Genomic DNA, 19,840 nt, shown 5'->3' on the forward strand with positions numbered 1-19,840 from the left:
CACAATTTACACCCGTGAAAATGACACAGTCGTCACTTTCAGGTGTTCATCGCGGCTCGCTCGCTTATCTAAGTTACGTCGAGTGATCGCATCGTTAGACTGAATCGTGGCTCTCTGCCGGTGGTGAGCGACTTGCCAAATTGTAAATTGGTAAGACATTAGAAGGGCAAAATTGTCGAGAAGATTGAAACTTGTACGAAATGAAAGAGCGTACATATTCCGATATTGTCAGGAAACTAGTAGGGCGATGGGCATGGGCGAGCCTCCCTGAAACCCGAGGAAAACCGACTCCTAACGACATTTCTCGAAAGCAAAGTGCGAGGCGAGCGCGACATCACGTAGCCGGTGTTGCTAGGCGATTTGGTGGGGGACGATAGAGGGGAGCAGCCGGTATATAAACCGCGTCATCTGTGCCGGCGAATCAAGTTGTTGGAACGACGAGTAAGTGACGGTTGTGTGGCTCTTCTAAAGCTCCGCCGGCTCATTTAACGTAATCTTTTGTTCCGTTGAACTGACCAGAACATTTTCTTCATCTTCTTCTTCACCAGCTTACGAACCAACAGTAGTGGTTTTCTTTTTCTTTTATAATACTGTGTTTGTAAGAGAAATATCATTTTTCAATTTGAAATGGAGGTGCTACCGTGCCCGGTGAATGTGAATTTCAGCAACAACAGAGGTACGTAACTACCAGACAATCGCGTCGTGATATTTTCTTGCCGTGTTATTTTTTTTCTCGGACGTAAAAACAGCTCATTCGTGTCGTAATAAGAAAATCTCTAATCTTGAAATGTAATGGAAAATCTGTAATTACGGGTTTTCTTTTCCGTCTTCAGCACGTAGTTCCTACGGTTTCTTTTTCTCTCCGCCTGGCACAGCTGGTCTCGCTAAAAATCTCAGCTGTAGTGCAATAACTTCGTTCGAAATCTCATGTCGCGTGATAATTAACGATTTCAAGAAAAGTCTCACAAGGGTTATATCCGATTTTATTCAAAATTTCTATTTCAAATACCTTCGTTAACGTTTGTATTCATACTTTGCGTACACTGGCGAGTTGTTGCATCACGTTTATCCGACCTTCTAACGTCCCGGCGAACCGGTCTATATTTCTTTTATGTAGATATACAGCATATTCTTATTTATCAATTGAAACTTAGTGTTTAGTTTTAATTTGGAGCTCAGAAAGGTCGCGAATAGATGCTATTGATGTTAACGAGTTGATAATAAAAAAGTTGAAACATGTTTAACAAAGAACCAGAAAAACTCGTTTTGTGATGTAAAAAACTGTTCTCAGTTTCGAATGATTTTAACTCATTAATCAAGAAATACGATTCTTACAGTTTGTAGATCATGTATGTTTTTTTCGTATTTTTAGTAACGTCGCCATACTATCAGTAGATTTTTTCAGCAAGAATTAGGTTTTATTAATTTTTATAATCCACGAAAATTATTGACGACCCAACTAACAAAATTTCATTTTCCTCTATTTACAGCTGGATATGCCACTGAAGAGTTGGACGGTGCTTGCCAGGCGTTGGCAAGGCGATTGGAGGTTGAACTCAGGGCAGCTAAACATGCCCAGCTCGCTTGCGGCGAAGTCTTACTGCCTGCTGATCTTCTTCCCAGAATTGCAGGAGAAGTGCTCGCCATGGCTGAGAACGAGCCTTGTGGTCTTAGGTAATTATACAGATTTTTTACATTTTCAAGACTCGTAACACTGCTGATGTAGTTTGCTTGTCAACTTCAATCCTCGTCAGAATCCACGTAATTTAACGAAATTGTTAATTTTTATTTACAGAGGCTGCACGTTGTTCATAAGCTTCGAAAATGACAGCTTGTGCCGAAAGCTTTCCAGAGTGCAGTGCGACCCCAGTGCAATTTCCACGTTTGAGCTCTACCTAACTCTCAAGCAAGATCATACCTCATGGCATATTCTGCTACCACAGTTTCTCAAGTGAGTACAATTAATTTGGATGAAAAATAAGGTTTCAAGAAAATGTGGTTTTAGATCGAATTTGAAAACTGGGTGCTTGAGTTGGAAATGTAGGACTGATGGGAGATTTCCTTTGTTCTTTTTACAGAAATCTTACTCGCGGTGGGACAATAATGATCAGCAGAGATTTCACTCTGGAAAAGAAGAAGCTGTACCGATCTTACCAGCAAGATCATTGAACCCTTTGTTGATTCCGATGAGTGAAATGAACAACTTCTCAATGAGTGAGAAAAACATTAACAATAACGGATCACAAACTTAACACGTGCCAGTTGGTATGGACACTCTTTGATGCAGCCCGCACATCTCCAACTGTTGGAAGATCTTCTCATCCTCACGGGCAGCGAGTAATAATCATGCAGAGGTCCATAAATAGAAGATACAAAAACTGAGAGAGGAGAGACTGCAGCTGGAATATTTAATGGTATATAAAAATTTTGCAAATCGTCTTGTAATATTACTATGGTTAGGATTTTAAAACCATTATCGTGAAGTAACACATTTTGAATATGTTTTGATTATTCGATATGAAAACTGGAGGGATGATCAGCTGCAATGTATCGGAAACATATTTAATCTAACAGTAGGAGTATATTGTGATAGAGAAAACAAATTATAGTACTAGCGTCAGCTCTTCTGAGAAGAGGTACAATGTCTTCGTTAAGGAAGATGCATCATTAAGACTTTTAACAAATTTCACGTGATATGTAGTGTAAAAGTGATGTTTTATTATATATATATATATATGTGTATGTATGTGTGTATATATATATATATCCTATATATATATATATATCCTATATATATATATATATATATTATATATATTAGTCGTCTAAGTAGGCTAGGTTTAGTTACTTCAAGTGCAGGTCGTGGACCATCATGTCTATCGTTCATCCTGATAAAAGTTGTATAATCTTTTACCGGCTGCTACAAATCATCCCATTCGCCATTTCGCGTAATTCACATTTTTTTTTTTGCAAATCACGGACTTGTCCAATTTTCTCGTTTCGTTTCGTTTCTTGGTTTAGTTTTCTCATTTTTTTTTTTTTTTTTCTCCCGTGTAACATGTTAGTAATCGTAGAGTGTTTGATAATTTTTGTTTTCATTCTTTTCTACTTTTCAATTATGCGTGCAAACGACTGTCCTTAGCGTAGTTTTTAAAACCGTACCTGTGGATTCAATTAAACGAACCAGTGTCAAAAAATAATTTTGAGGTGTTTCGATCGATCGATCGATCGATCGAGCGAGCGGACGAACGAACGAACGAACGAACGAACGAATGCTTTGTTTAGATGTTTTTCTTTCCTTTTTTTTTCAAATATTTTTTTTACACTTATTACGATAATCTCGAATTTTTTTTATATATTATCCGCCGCAGGGAAAGGTAATACCGATCCGCTGGTGGTATTGTGATATTAAAAAAAGCAAGTGTGATTAATATAAGTTTTAAGGTTTTTTTTCTCCTGTCTATTTTCGGAGCTGTGCGATGAATATGCGGCTATCAGTATGCCGTTTGAAGCAATACAAAAAGTAAATAAGAAGAAAAAAAATTTAAATCGTTACTTGCATCTATTCTACATAGGACCGAATGGAAAATCAATAGTAAATTTGAATTCAAATGTTCGAACGACTCCGTGGTCGTTGAGGGCATGCAAAATATACCGTACATGATTCTAACAGCTGGCCATTGTGGTGCCTCGTCTATTTGATTTGTTAAAATTTATCAAACCAGACGGATGGCCTCCGAATTTCAATATATGTGATCTTATATCATTATTATGATTATCTAGAAACAGATTATAGAATGCTATTGTCTATATTTTATACTGAGTTAAAAAGTCTATAATGAAGATAATAACAAAAAATACAAATAAAGATGAAAAAAATAATACAACAAATTATAAAATATATATCTACATATATACATATATATTTAAGAATATATATATGTATGTGAAATATTTAATTTTTCACACAACGATATTACGATAAAGTATTTATATCTGCATAGCACGCACAGATGCGGAATGATGTTTGTAACGACAATTTCTGGGCAGTGACTCCTGCGCGTTTCTGCGTTCGGTTTACCTAAATGTGTACAGGTTTAAATGGAGGTTTATATATACCCGTAAAACCTTCGGTAAGCTTTACGGGTATTAAAACCGATAGAACCGAATTTTCTCGCGCAGGGAGACCGAGAGAGAAAGAGAAAGTAAAATCTTCCGAATATTATAATCGAACTTCTGTATGCATTGCAGGCTCTTTGATAATTTTGTATAAAGTCGCGATTACAAGCTTCCGTGTTTGACGAACGTCGTTATGACGAGCGAAAGACACTGAAGCCTAATTTCACGGTGCACTTCTAATTAACTTATGTAAATACGTATATAATTTTCGCAATTTTTTTGTTTCCATTTTTCTCGTTTTTTTCTTGACGGATATCTTGAAGTATTGGTACTAGAATAATAGATAACACAGTTCATGACAGTATTGTATCTTAACCAAATTTCTGTTTCTCTTTGTCGAAAGAACTCAGTTGAAGCAGTCATCATAAGTTAAAGGGGTCTTAGAGAAATATTTTTATTCGTCCAAATGGTGAACGAGCTGAAAAATATTTCACTAAAACACCAAAGAGACAACAACACGATCTCACGCGTATCAATATGAATAAAAGTTTAGAGAGAGAGCAAGAGGAAAAGAGAGAAAGAGAAAGAGAGAAAGAAATAAATAGAGGCAGAGCTATAACGCGGGCCACAATAGTATGTAATATTTGAATAAATGTCATCGGGTAAAACCGGTAGAATTTTCCGATTTGGTGTATTCCGATCGCATCCAATTTTCTAAACATACATTATATAGGTCTAGTATCACTTGACTCTTCGCAATATCTTTCGTATTTAGAACTGTATACATATACACATATATATATATATATATATATATATGTATATGTATATATATATATATATTACATATATGTGATGTTATTTCTAATTTGTAATATTTACAGTAGGAGTGACAAAAATAAAAAAAATTTAATAATAAATTACATGTCTTGGATTTTATTCATACCTAATTACCCCTCACCACCTACATACTTATAATATATGCAGAGCATATAGCTAGGTATGCAATTCGATCGCTGTAATGATTTTGATATTACGCTACGCGACACTTCGAACGATGAAAAATAACGTGACACATTAGCTTCTATAAATAATCCGTATATCACTCATTCCACGTCAAACGGGACACTAAATTATAATCAATGGTTCCGATTGTTGTTTTAAATTTGCACACGCAATCTACACATGAAATAATGGAACTCGTCTTTCGCGAAAGAAATTTACGATTTTTTTAAAGGATATGCACGGTTGAAAATTGCAAAAAAAACAAAAAAAAAACGTCGTGCGAACATTCAAATTGCTCTATCATCTAGCCCATTAGTTGTACAAAAAAATGCGAGAGGTCGATTTTCATGATTTTAAGTCATTATATGTAGTGGTATATTTCAAACTTGCGTTCGACAAATTTTTAGGGAATGGTTTTTGGTCATGTGAAATGAATTCGTTAAGTTTTATAAGTGCACATGAATTTTTGCAGAATTTTTTATAAATTTATAAAACAATGTTTTGTTCAAACAATTTACTGATGACTTGGGCGTTATTATTATTATTCACATTTAATTTTCTTATCGTCTTTATTGTGGTTGATTTTTTTCTGACGTTCATCTTATCATAAAGTATTCAATATTGTCGAAGAGACCTTTAAAAAGATGTTTTTAAATATAGAGCCCGTATGAGTCCCATTTTCAAATTTTCACTGTTTCTTTAGAATTGAAGTGGGGATAAGTTGATGATGAAAGAGGCTAATGAAATTCATAAACAAATAAATGATAATTTACTAACGTCAAACGCAAATTTGAAACACACCATTACATAGAACGACTCAAGGTATCGAAAATCGGTCTCTTGCATTTTTTGCGCGACTAATGGGTTCGACGATACAGTCGTTTGAATGTTCCTACGCGCGACGTATTTGTGAATTCTTGCAAATTACAACCGTGCATATCTTCTTGAAAGAAAATCGACATTTTTTCACGAAACACGTACTCCATTATTTCACGTGTAGAATGTGCCTGAAAAATATGAAAAAAACTCGGAATCACTATTATAATTTTTTACCAAAAAACGTCCGGTTTGACGTGGATCGAGCGATATAGGTACCATGAATTGTATAAGTTACGATGGGTTTTGTATTGCATAATTGATGAGCTCTTGTAACTTGGTACTACAGAAAGAGTTAAAGTTAATTAGGTATTAAGTTCAGCGGTTCGAGTGCACTAACTCTTTAAATCCATGCCGTTTTTCATTCACCCGTTGCTTTTCAAGCAGGCTTCGTTCCCCAGTTCTCCAAACTCACCTCTTCCATGCCAATGTGTTATATTGGGATTCGTGCATACATACATATATTTCATGGATGTATGTACGTCCAACTCGTGCTTTAGAGAAATTTATTCCGTTGTACAAAACAATTTAGGTATTAGACTCGTATGGTCTATTCAGTGGCAAAAGCGATCGCTCTGTACATATTCCGAACATTGTTCGGAACAAAAACTCGGCATTTTAATCTGATATTCTGTTTTTATTTCCGTTTTCCTAATTGTGTACAAAAATTTACGATGCAGAGAAAAGCGATGCACAAGCTCCGGAGCCTGGTAAACTAGGAAGAGATGGTTTACGGTAGAGATGATGCGGTTACCTTGTTCAGATTATCTTATACCGGCCTACACGTACAGTTTGAATAGATTTTAATAAATTAAACGTCTCGGAAATAATACGTAGCGTTGAAATATACCGAGGCCGGTACTCTCGGTTCTGTAGAAATTCAGAAGAACCGGTGAATATTACACGTCGTTCTTTGGCTGTCGGATATCGCAGCCATTTGCGATCTTCGCTCACCTGCACCTCGAGCGTATAATATTTGAAATTTGTTGAAATTTATCATCTACATGGTCTCACTACCGGAGACTCTTCCAGCGATTCACTCGCGCCGCTGATTCACCAACACTGTACGTGTATCGTAACATACAACCGCAAATCTTAAACCATATATACGTTTGTAATCGGAATTGCTGTTTAAATACGGAGTATTATGTGCACGGTTATCTCATATCGCGTTATATTATAGCGTCTTATATGTGCTCTTTCAATTAACAAAGTTTATCACTCGTTGCTCTTTCAAGTGTAAATATTTTTCGAGAAACTGTACGATTCTCCGATTATTTTTGACGGATCAACTTGTCACTACAGCGGCATTACATAAAATAACACATACATACATACATGCATATCTCAGAACGTTCTCGAACTTGCCCTATGCGTACTGTAATCTATGTATAACACGGCTCTATAATAGCTTCGCGGGGCGCTGTTCAGAGGTCTGTATGCATGTGCAACATACACACAACCACCACGTGTACACCGGGCACATGGCCATTGTATTTGTACGCATATGCACACCGATAAAGGGCGAGCGTGTGCTGCACAGCACAATAGATACTGTCGAGTTATAAAATCACCATCGAAGCTGCGTTCTCGTTATCATAGACAATGCGAAGGTAGACGCTGACCTATTGTTCTCAGTGAACCGAAAACCGGAAATCTATAATTCGATGTTTAAAAATGTACAAATTTAATCCGCGATACATAGTCAATTATATGTATACACTACACGCGCAGGTTTCGTATGAGTCAGCCGCATGCGAAATTGATCAATTCGATTTGGTTAATTTTGGCAGGAGAACCAGTTTTCCAAGCTTATGCGTACTTTCTTTTTTCATTCAACGATGGGTAGATCGTAATGTTCGCGGGGCATTTAATTTGAACGCAAATCAGTAATTTTCTATTCGACATATGTACTCTGTACAGATACGGACAACCTGCGTTCTTGAAATGCATCCTCATCGGAAACGGTGGAACAATATAACTTTATACGCGGATATGCGTCTTCCCAGTTTCCCTCCCATATTTTTTGAGCTGCTGTCTTAGGTTCAGCTGCGTTGAAACGTACAATACCTGCAAGTGCGTGGCATTCGCGATGCGATTTCGCAAAACACAAGCCCAGTGCTTACGGCCACACATGCCTGCGAATTATAGCGTAGAGTCGACATCGCGAATATTAGACGTGGTTGAAATTTGCATAGGATTGCGCATGATAATATCGGGTGGATATGAAGCGTCGCGGAAGGAGGCCTTTCGCCTGGAGAAAATGGGAAATTTTTTTTCACCACTACGAGAAGCCGCTCATTCTATAAATCGTGCACTAGGCATAATGACCCTGACTGCCGTACGTACGAGTATGTATACGTACATGCAAATTTTGCGAACATGACGGCATCTTCGCATACACGAAGTATCGATGTATAAAGGCACGTGCAGCACTTTGAATCGGTGAGGTAATTGTCGAGATAAAAACTCTGTTTTCAACTTTTAATCGGATATCATTAATTATATCTTAGCTGAGTGATTGATGGAGTGACTGTCACGAAAACAGGTCCGCGGGTCCGCCAAGAATATCTCAAAACTATGTATGTATAAATGTTCGTGACTATCACGTATTATACGGTCTACTCTGTAGCTCTGACGTTTGAATGACGTCACGAGTACAGCATTTCGGATTTTTTATTTCTATACACATACAACTTATCTTTCGATGATGTCTTTCTTTTTCATTTTCTACAGCTCGTACACGAGTGGTTTTGTGCATGAATATACGGTATACAACGTAATGTATATCATATGCGTACATATTGCGAAGCCCCTGCACGAAGATCAAAATCGTTATCACTGAATCGCGCCAGGTGCGGTAAGCGCAACAGTTGCAACTATTTTTCGGCCTTTGTGGGTCATGTTTTCATTTTTCCACTGATTTATACGCTCTGTACTCGCAATCAAGGCGACGAAATCTATGGCGTTTCCGGGTGAATTCGTACAGTTCGTTGCTACCGCTAGAGAGACGGGAAAATATGTCTTATGAAATAAGAGATTTCTGCTTATGGATCGTGGAAAATATTTGCCTTTTCCGCTTCAACTGATTCATGCAATTAATGTTTAATTTGCAAAACTCTGTGGCATCTTTTATATTTGTTGCGATAGTTTGCGATAAGATTGGTAAACGTAACACACGCGTGTCGTGAGATTAAAAAATAGGAACTATATTCTAGGGAACACCTAATTGTCATGATAGGCAACAACAACGCTGGAGGAACGACGTGGAAGCTGGCAATACCAAATCATAAATTAATCACGTAAATAGGTAAGGCAGGAACCGATGGTTCCCTGTAATCGGAACTTTCATTCGTGAATACCTGTCGCTACTTAACTGAGTAATTTGTAATCAGAAAACTACTCCGCCGGTATAAGTTATATTAACTTTTACTTGCAGCCATCTCCCGGCGTCCGTGGGAAATTTCGATTTCACCCTGTACTTAACGAGAAATAATGCGGAAATCATTTTTTTTTTTGCTCAGATCGTTTTGTTCCTCATTCGGTTAAATATTCGTGATTTTTTTTTAACGTTCAAAATGACAACACGCTAGAATAAATGTTTGAAAGAATGTAAGCTTGACGAAAAGTAAAGGAGCTTGATTTACACTGATTCTGCATTTTCATCTTCCGTTTTACGAAATGCCGGACCGTTCATTGTGTAGAGGCATAATGATATAAAAATTTGGTGGATAAGTTGATGAAAATTTTTATGAAAAGTCACGGATGAAGGTGTCGTAGGTGAAATAAATCAAATCTCGCATCTTAACCGGAATATTAAAATCTTTAACTTGACTTAGGACCGTGTTCCGTGGATTTACTTGTTCCAGACCCTTGCCGCGCTGATTCAATATTACCATGTTATTATAGGATGTAGACTGCACAGAGTGTGTCGACACGCCTATAATATACTATACGCGATCTTTACCGTTGCTCAACACTATCGACAGTCTTTGCAATTACGCATTGCACGTACAGTTATTAATTCAAGTCCTTGCATTGAAAAATTACACAGTACTTCAACACCCGCAGGGATATAATAATGTAAAATGAATGTCAAGATTTATTTAGGTTGTTCTTCCTGTAGCCGTACCCTTAATTAATGTTAAAGAAAACTTGAAAGCGGTAAGGCCACGCACTCACGATTCGAAGAAACGGGGTCTTTGTGTCGCTCAAGATTACGGTCATGATTTTGGGCAGGTAAATGATGATTACGCGTTAACAGAAGGAACAATGAATGATATCTACGATCTATATATGCACAATTACACGAAAGAGTAAGGAGTGTAAAGGACTGGGAGTTTCTCATCTGACTTACAAAATGTTTTTTTTTTTTTCATTCAAAGCGTGGGGCAACCGCAGAAGTTTAGATGTTTATCGTTTGAAAATGAAACATCGTTTCAATAAACAGTTCTGATCCAACTTCGTTTGTACGAATAAATCTTGATAGGATAATTATTATTGATTACCGCCATCAAGTCATACACGAGGCTTTTTGTAAGGTCGAATTTTTTCCATCAATTATAACGCGAAAAAAATCACTTCGAGTATAATTATTAACAAAGTAACGAAGTTGTGTTCGCACTCTTTGTACACCCTGGCACGGCTGATGCCGATATGATATTCAGTATCCGTCAAATGTTGAATCGTGACTCTTTAAATGTACGGTTAATCCCAATCATTATCCAGCTACCGTTTGCGGTAGCCTTCTCTTTGTGTCTATAATATAAAACTAAATAATTTGTTACGCACTTTGAAAAAATTATTAACCCTGATATATTGTTCCCCAAAGTCTGATCAGGGTCTGATCAAGGAACCTGTGTTTACTGCCAAATTCAAACGCCCAAACCTGGGCCTACAAATAAATTTCTACACAGGATGCACCAAAAATTGGTATTCCTTGCAGAACAATGCGATAGATATATTCGAAGTGTAAAGTATGATGGATCATGCGATTATAGGGTGGAAAATTTATAAACATGCGATAAACAAAACGATAATAAATTTCGTTCAACTTGCTGAAGATCGTACAGACACCGACGGTTGTTGGTACTGCAACAACAGCCGTACAAATAAACTTGCAACAAGCAAGTACTCGGTACAAAGGTATAACTATTCTTGGACCCCAGATATTTCGATTTATTTGCACACCTAGGTACATTGCGATATACGTGCATTAGACGTACGTGCTGTGTAAACGCGTGGGTAAAGATCGCTACAACAGCCGTTTCTAATCGACCGTAAATTTGTTCGAAACCCTCGCGCGATATCTTGGTAAAGAATAACACACGGCATTCGGTAAACTTCAACGCAGCGTATTGCTTATATTTTTGTTGTTTTATCTTCCATTTTATATTTTTTAATTTTTTACCTCTGATTTAGTTATATTTAATTTTATTGTTAACATTCAACACAGGAACAAGTTTATTACAGGTACACAATAATACGTGTACGTACACATGGCGAGCTAATATTTTCTCAACAATCTTGCAGGGTACGATAGTTATCGACAAACACGATAATAAATGTGTAAAGATGATAACGCGGCCTTTTGACTATAATATACGTATACACATATACACATATACACCTATTGTAGTCAGCGTACTTCTCCGCCTTGCGAAACTGTAATAAATATTACACACGTATAAATATATACATATAGCCACGAAAGTAAGACGTTTGCATGTACACGTCGCTGTCTCGAGCTACGTGTAGGTAAATTACAATGGTTGAATAGTGAAAAATACTAAAAGATTGTCGCTTCGAGGATTCTCTCAAAAACCCAATAAACCTCCTCTAAGCGCTTCTTTCGCACCCCTGGTGCCGTTGATTCTTCGTCATTAAAGACGCAGGTACGCGTCTAGGAAGGACCGAGGAGGTCTGGAGGAGGCCCAGGATAACAGCCCCTGGTCTCACTCACTTAGTTATAAGCGCGTGTAATGGAAAGACCAGCAGCCGAAGCAACCGACAGACGACCCGAGCACGCCTGCTGCACGAAGCCTTGTCCCTGGGATACTTACATTAGACGTTACTTACGGTATTGGTACTTACGGCTCGGCGTAGCGCAGAGTCGCGCGCTTAGCATTCGCTTGTGTTACACCGGTGGAGCATGGAGCAGTGCGGACAGAGGATCACCGCGATATTATACGTAGGTATACCTAGAAGGGTAAGCACGGAGATGTGGGTCAGGGACAGGCAGTCAACGCTCGCTACCAGATGCTGCAGCGTGCTTGCGCTCTGCCTCTCCTACCTTATATTATACAGGCGTAGTAGGTATCGTATAATAGGTGCTGCGAAAGACCGCGGCTTCCTACCTGTTATAACAGCGTGAAAATTATCACTCTTTATCCAGAAGCGAAAATTAACGACGAGTGAATACGGTCGTACAGTCCTACGGGTGTTGAATTTCAACAAAATCACACCTACTATTATTTACCGCTGTTCCAGATGCAGTGTTAATACTTGTATAATTTATAACGAACAATCTTGCGTTGCGTATTGTAAATCAATGGCGAATTAGAAGAAAGCGACACGGTGATAAAGGGTTCGAGGAGAAGACGGTTCTGGTATGGTTTCACGGATGCTTGTACAAGTATCGGATGATTCAATGTGAAAACACGTTAAGAAATGGCCAAAAATTCGGGATAAATATGCGCAGATGACGATATGGAATCTGGAAAATTAATTAATACAACGAGCATTGGGTGTACTACCAAACATATTCGTGTATTATTCGGTGTCGCGCGATGCTTCTAGAATCGCAAAGCGGTGAGTTATAATTATTCGTTCATGTACATTTGAAAGTGACTACTGTTTTACTGTACATAAGAGCACGTATAGGTTGGAGGAGGGGGAGGTGCAGGTATAATACGAGATCGCGAGCGCGCGCTGCTTTTTTTTTATGTACAGAGCCGCGGGATGTGTAGAATATATCATGTATAAGCCACGTATGTATACACGCACGTATGACTAGGCACGTAGGCATAGACGCACACGCACACACTCGCCGCAAGCGACAGGCATGCACAGGTAAGTGTATTTGCGTTACGCAAACAACCGAATGAGTCAGCGACTCCGTTGCTGATTTGCGAGACGCTCCGTCGACTCTCCCGCGGTTGTTAAAACTGAACCCTAATCGGCTTGTGGGTTAAAATTCGAAAGCTTAAAGAGGTAGATAGGTAAAGGTACCTGTCGGGAAAGACTCGGAGAGCGCAAAAGACATCATATGTAGGCAGTGTTCTGGTTCCGTTAGCCTACCAGCCGACTTGACTTCGTTACAGGCTTAAGAGTTAGCCAGTCTGTACCGACGGAGTCAAATGACACTGTTTTTGGCTGTTATATTCACTCTTAATAATCACTCACCGCTCATTTCGAGAGCTATAGTTTCCGGATGAGTTCATTTGTAGCGGCCTGCGCGGGGCCCGAGAACGAAAAAAAAAAAAAATCTGGACCCCGGTACGACGAGGCATGCATGGAGGAAGAGAGCGAGAAATGGAGTATGTAAAAAAAGAAAGATGGAAGAAATCTAAAAAAAAAGTCTGCACGAAACGCGCGTTATGCGTATAATTATTATCATAGCAGGTAAATACATGATGTGTAATGTGTGCCTGCCCACCACGCCATGCACGAGTCATTCGTGACTCGCCTTCGACTCCGAAGTTTCTGTCGAGCGAGTGTGCGGAGACATGCATTGTGTAGGCCCTCCGAGTTTCTGCGGTGCCTGAAAATAATACGTACAGTATAGGCATGTGCCTGCCTCATACTCTGCTCACAGACACGCACGCACACTGCGTTGTCTAAAGTGGCGAGAGTACGAGGTGGTGGTGGTGGAGGAGGAGGAGGAGGAGGAGGAGGAGGAGGAGGAGGAGGAGGAGGAGGAGGAGGAGGAGGAGGAGGAGGAGGAGGAGGGAAAGGAGGAGGAGGAAGAAGAGGAAGAGGAGGAAGAGGAGGGACCGGCGACGTGGCCAGAGAAGGGACATGGCGTGACGCTGCTCAAACCACGATAAGAAACAATAGAAACTTATTAACTACTTATCTCCAGCAGAGTATAAAATAATGGGAAAAAAGAATATTAAGTAAAAACCATGTTGGAGAAAAAAATGAAATCGACGCGTTAAAGCCAGAAGGTCGTATTAGTAGGTAGGTAGATACATATCACGCGGGGTATATACGTTGTACATACATCACATACCCGTACCACGTTATTACCGGCGATTACGTTTTTGCAACAATATTGAACGGTTTTATTTTTGAAGAGGAAAAAACTCTTCGGTGATTTTTCACCGATTCCTTTTTCATCTTTCATTAAGTACCTGGCGTTACACCAAATTATAACGTCGACGGAGGTTGTACCTGCAACTCGATTAGGAAGGCCATTATTCGATATACTTAACTGCAAGTGTGGTTGTAAATTCAGCTGTCCTACGTGCAAAAATTAGGTATATTCGTACAGAGTTTAAATGTACCATTACATAACAGGCGAAAAAACGTCTCGTGAACAAATTTGCTCTAATCAACTCGCGATAAAATAGCTGAATATGACTTTTAGCTTGGTGTTTTTCTTTCCTGTGTGTCACACAGAACGAATAAATTAATCGACTGAAACAGACCTTGATATCGTTACGGTTTTTACGTATAAGCTATCTTGCAGTGTTCTACATACGAAATCGAACTCGGTGTCTGGTTACGATGTTACGTTGAGAAGATTCTCGATTGGTAGAACGGTTCTTTTCATAAACATTAGCAAATTATACCCTGGACGGCGGCGATCGATGCCCGTCGAAGAGGATACGGAATGACATGCAAATTATGGAAAGCACTGAGTCAATCCTTGATTGAATCGCGATAGCGGACGACTGTTCTAGCTCACGATTTGAGCGAATACTCGGTATTTCTCAATCGCCGAGAGATCGATCCTCGTCGAGACGTAAGAAACGAAATTTCGAGGCTCCGTGGCAACCGCACAGTTTCAACCGATGTCAATATATCGCTAATTTTGCAGTCGTCCATCACGCCGTGTATACTTTATGTTGTACGTGTACCCGTAAAACTCTCCGATGCTTGACGACAAGAAATCGATACAGAACCAAATACGGAGATGCAAATATTCCCAAGTCAATTATTGTACCGGGATTCCCCGCGGGTAAAAGGACCACCCCGCTGCAGTAAATCACTCTGAATATATAAATCCGCAATATAGCTAATATTGCAAACCCGAATCCCTACGTTTACGAGGGACCGTCGAATCCTGCTAATCCTTAAACCCTCGCATCTGAAAGAAATCACGTAAAATAATTCGGGACATCATTTTAATATTGGGGATGGTTTATTCGTTTGTACATAAAAATTTGGAAACTCCCAAATACTAAGTTTTGTTCTCAGACGTAATACTTATATTGAATCAGAAAAAAACAAACTTGTTCGACGATTAACTTTGTCGCCTTGTTGTTTTTCCATGCTGGGAATACTTCAAGGCGATGTCAGACGTTTCTCGTTCACTGTAAATTCCACATGCCAAGATCGTAAACAAGGTCTGTACAGAGATAAATTTAATCGATCATGCCGCCGTCGCTAGAAAAATATCTCTTCTATGCAGGTGTAAACCGGTATTTTAACAATAAACCACGTCTCCGTCATCGTACAGCATAATGCCCGATATTCGAGAGTTATTTTTTCCCTGAAATCATTAAAAGAGACCATTACAAACTGTAGCGGAAATATAAATAGACCTTATCGCCCGATCCCCCTCGTGCTTTGTAGGTACACACACACACACACTGAATCTACACTCATCTAATCTCGAGATCGGTCTACCTTGATTATCAATTTTCTCCAATTTATTATCACGAAATTTTTATCTGTTTACACAGAACAGATACACATAAACTTGCAACATCGAGGTAGACAGCAGGGCGGATAGACAGACGGTCTCAGACAGTCCGGCAGACAGAGAGAAGCAGGTAGGTACACGGTAAAACGGGCAATTGAATGCAGAAGCATATGCGATTTCATCACGCTTCCAGGTTGAAATTCAACCGTGGACAAGCAAGGTGTCCGCAGCTGGGGTTTAAAAGCTGTCGAAACTGGAATGGAGCGTCGAAAAGGATAGAAAAAAAAACAACAAAAAAATTCGACAAAGGTGACCGTCCCAAAGACGTGTTAGGTACAAGTTTTGTCAAAATTATTCAGGTAGAGTAGTGCGATGTAGAAGCGTTATATACAGGGTGTTCATTTTGAGGTTTACTTTTCAAGACATCACAACACTGGTCCCGGTATAAAAGTTTTCAAATTACCGAAATAAGTGTTCTTTTTCATCAAGGGTGTTTGCTGAAATTGCTCGTTTCATGTACGGTGGCATGCATGTTCCATTCAAATTTTAGTTCCTTCGGCGATAGAGGAGCGAATGTAATCATTCGGAGAAGAATGTGTCCGAAAAACTTCCTTTTCCGTACATCAGATACTTTCGTAATTTTTAAATTTGTAGAAAGAATTTTTGATCAGAGCTCGATGTCTGGTACGAAAATGAAAATAAAAACAAACTAATAATTTCACCGAAACATCTCCTGTAATGGAACACCCTGTAGGTACGAGCTGCGTAGGTATATAACGCGTTAAATATTCAGGTAAGCTAAAGCTATGCAGATGTCATAGTTATTGTAAAGCGCGACCGGTATATATCGGATGGAATGTAGTAGGATAGGTACTGCAGTGCAGGCTGTAGACCGAAGCTCGGCTGTAACAGGGTTCGCATAAATTATTCATTCAAATTCACTTTTAATTTCGCGTTTCCGCCAGTCGAGGCTGCGTTACGTGCTGCGGTACAGATTGCCAGCTCTGGCTCTCTGATAGCTGAGACATTTTCGGAAAACGGTGAAACTTAGAAACACGCTCGAATTCTCGCAGCATCGGTTATAAAAGTTGTGTGAAACTATTTCCTTTAATACTTCCATAATCAGGTGCGGTAAAGAAGCTTTGGTAAATAAGAATAATCGATTCAATTCTAATAGTTCGGAGAAACAGGAATGGAAATACGTACCTTACAAAAGGTTGATTGATACGTTAGTGAGAAAACACTTGGCACAATGATCAAGAGACAAATGACTCTTGCTTCCAATCGACAGTGCAATAAAGGATGAATAAATTTCAACAACCTTCGATCAAAGTTGATCGAAACGGTTAGAATCTACGATCGTCGATCTTTACGAGTTCCTAAAGTATTCCAAGATACGACGAATTACTCTATTCTCACAAGTCGATGCGTTTTTAATCCATTAGCAGAGTCGACGTTATTTACGGTATTGGTTATAAAAGTTACGGCAACGAATGCTGAGACTATTATATTTTCTGCGATAAGAAAGACGTGCATTATAAGTACGATTGATTTACCTTAATTTGCAGTAAAACAGCTGTTTAATGCCGTCCACTTTATTATTTACCCTTCTTCTTCCCCTGAGATTTTTCACCTTGCTGGGGGACAATAACGCACTCCGTATTCAGTCTGAAACATAAAATCACAGTGGTGCTATAGTAAACTGATTAATTATTCGATCGCGTTCACATCGTACGTTTAAGAGTCAATAACCGTCTCATTTGTATACGATGGTATTGCACGGAATTGACAGTTGCCCGTAATACTAGCAGGGCCACTTACGCTATAAAAATATCGATACATCTCCGATTGAATAATACGGTTCGATTTACAGCATCCCGTACTGTGAATCTAGTCTACCGTAAATCGAGTAAGTCGTACGGCACCCTAATTAAAAGTGATTAGTGATGCAAAGAATTGGCTGGCGATCGAGTTTATTAGAAAGTTTGGCTGCTGTCAGCTGTCAATTCATGTCACGTAACCTTTACAGAAGTTACGATATTGTATTTTGTAGGTATGTAAGTTCGATATTGAATTTGAGAGAAAATGTGTTGAAATATAGATTGTGTACGTATTTTCTTACAGTTCGTCGAACGCGGTTGTGTGTTTTGCATGAAATTTTTATAGCTGGCCTTCCTACAGCTATGTCATGTTTTTCTTTTTCGTTCCTCCGTTTCTTTCTTCTGAATTTGTTACAACTTGACATCGACGCGTGGGTGTGAGAACAGTTTGAAATTTTGTACCGGAATATAACTCGATAACTGTGCAGCTAAGCCAATTCTCGGACTCTGAGGGAAACTCGCGCTGTACGGGACTCAACCTGTCGTTCAAAGAAATACCGCAGATCTCAGTTAACCCCGAGTAAAACTGGGACATTTTTTACTCCTCGGCGATGTTTGCCGAGCCGCTATCGACTTTATCGCAAGATGCATCTTAATTATTTCACGCGTCATGTATTCTTGGCCGTGAAACCATAACAGAGTAAAAGCTTCTCATTTTCTTCGTTGTTATTCAAGAAGCAAGAACTTCTCGTTATACTCATAGGCAGGATAATATACAATTGTTATCGCGTTGCCGGTGTGTTCTTCTTCGACTAATGGCTACCATTCCCCGGGTTGTTTATCGTCGCATATAAAAAACATTCAGATCTTAATATAATATACGTACATACACGTTTCTAATTGCATCCTACTTTCCGGTTTTATTTTAAATTAGCATTGCTGATGATAAGCCTTACATTGATTTCAAGGCCTGTACAAACGGTGTCTTGCAAGCCGTTGCGTTGCACGTATACCGCCTAGAGCTGAATCACCAAAAATACTTGCCAACAATAAGCCAGGAAGTGGGACTTGTGAAACGACGAAATATTTCACAACATATATTTCAGGGCAACGTATCAGCGCCAACGTCTCTGCATGTGTGTTATACATGAGATGTGCGTGCGTGTGTGTGTCTTAAGTGCTCGCAAGACGTCAAAGTATAATTTATCGCGACCCTTGAGGCGGTTTCATTTTCAATTTTTCTCCGTCTAATGCCCAGCGTTTCCTCGACAAGAAATCGAGACACACGATGAAGTTAATTTACTCCGAATTTGTTGAAGATTTGCACCTCGTCCGGCGTCACATTCGAGCAGACCACTCGAACATTTCTAGCTGCCGCGATCACCTAGGAATAATCATAACACTCCGAGGAGGTATTCACTCATAGATCGGGTGACAAGCGATTGCAATGATTTCCACGACTTCACGCGATTTCAACTGGTTTCAAGCGATTTTAAAGCGACTGCTTTCCAAAGTGTTGACCGTTTTCGACAAGTGAATATCCCCTCGATAATACCCACCCGTATAGCGTATAATAAGTACGATACGCGTGGAAAGCTGAAGCAGATTGACGTGAGACTACATCGGCGAGTACGCCAATGGCGTCAGAAAACATATCAGATCGTCGAAAGTTGATTCCGCTAGAAGGCTTGATCGCTGGTCATTGACTTGTTGCTAGTTATCACGGAGGGGGTATCCCGTCAGCACATCGTCACTTCGCGTACATGCACAGATATGATGTATGTTACACGAATATGTCGTTATATATACGTGTATATAATATACATATATGCATACACGTTTAATAGAATAGTCAAAAATTTCTACCTCGAAATCGCGGCCCCATTCTGGGAATATAGAACGCTGTTCCTCATTTCAAATTCAATTCAAATGCAGATTTGAGTTTGTGGAACTTGGATTTCAGGCATAACACGGAGAGCGCTTATCTTATAGGTGCGATGAACTCTCGCCGGATGTGAATTTATATACACTTCGGTCGTCAGAGCGAGGTGGAATCAGAGTCGAGTTGACGGGTTGACTAGATCATCCAAACACGTGTGTGTACTTCGAGTTTCAGTCACAATCACCGTTTTTATCTGTGCCTTAAACC

The 19,840-nt window shown here is 39.3% G+C and overlaps 1 protein-coding gene and 2 long non-coding RNA genes across 3 annotated transcripts; 2 read left to right on the forward strand and 1 right to left on the reverse strand.

Moving 5' to 3' along the window:
* The first annotated feature begins 414 nt into the window (after nt 1–414).
* Nucleotides 415–4,804, forward strand: LOC107222001 (protein charybde). The gene is made up of 4 exons (XM_015661194.2): nt 415–676; nt 1,491–1,674; nt 1,796–1,951; nt 2,079–4,804. Exons 1-4 carry the CDS (start codon nt 628–630, stop codon nt 2,167–2,169), a joined length of 480 nt encoding a protein of 159 aa, XP_015516680.1. The 5' UTR covers nt 415–627; the 3' UTR covers nt 2,170–4,804.
* A 7,296-nt stretch (nt 4,805–12,100) lies between these two features.
* On the forward strand, nt 12,101–16,296 carry LOC124292936. The gene is made up of 3 exons (XR_006902897.1): nt 12,101–12,190; nt 15,912–16,001; nt 16,065–16,296. It is a non-coding gene; the product is annotated as an uncharacterized LOC124292936 (long non-coding RNA).
* On the reverse strand, nt 15,349–18,242 carry LOC124292898. Its single transcript, XR_006902852.1, has 3 exons — nt 17,994–18,242; nt 17,428–17,539; nt 15,349–15,718 (listed from the first exon to the last, which is right to left on the reverse strand). It is a non-coding gene; the product is annotated as an uncharacterized LOC124292898 (long non-coding RNA).
* Between the last annotated feature and the right edge of the window lie 1,598 nt (nt 18,243–19,840).

The sequence above is a fragment of the Neodiprion lecontei genome, chromosome 1 (genome assembly GCF_021901455.1).
Source record: "Neodiprion lecontei isolate iyNeoLeco1 chromosome 1, iyNeoLeco1.1, whole genome shotgun sequence".
In the NCBI taxonomy this organism is placed as follows: domain Eukaryota; kingdom Metazoa; phylum Arthropoda; class Insecta; order Hymenoptera; family Diprionidae; genus Neodiprion; species Neodiprion lecontei.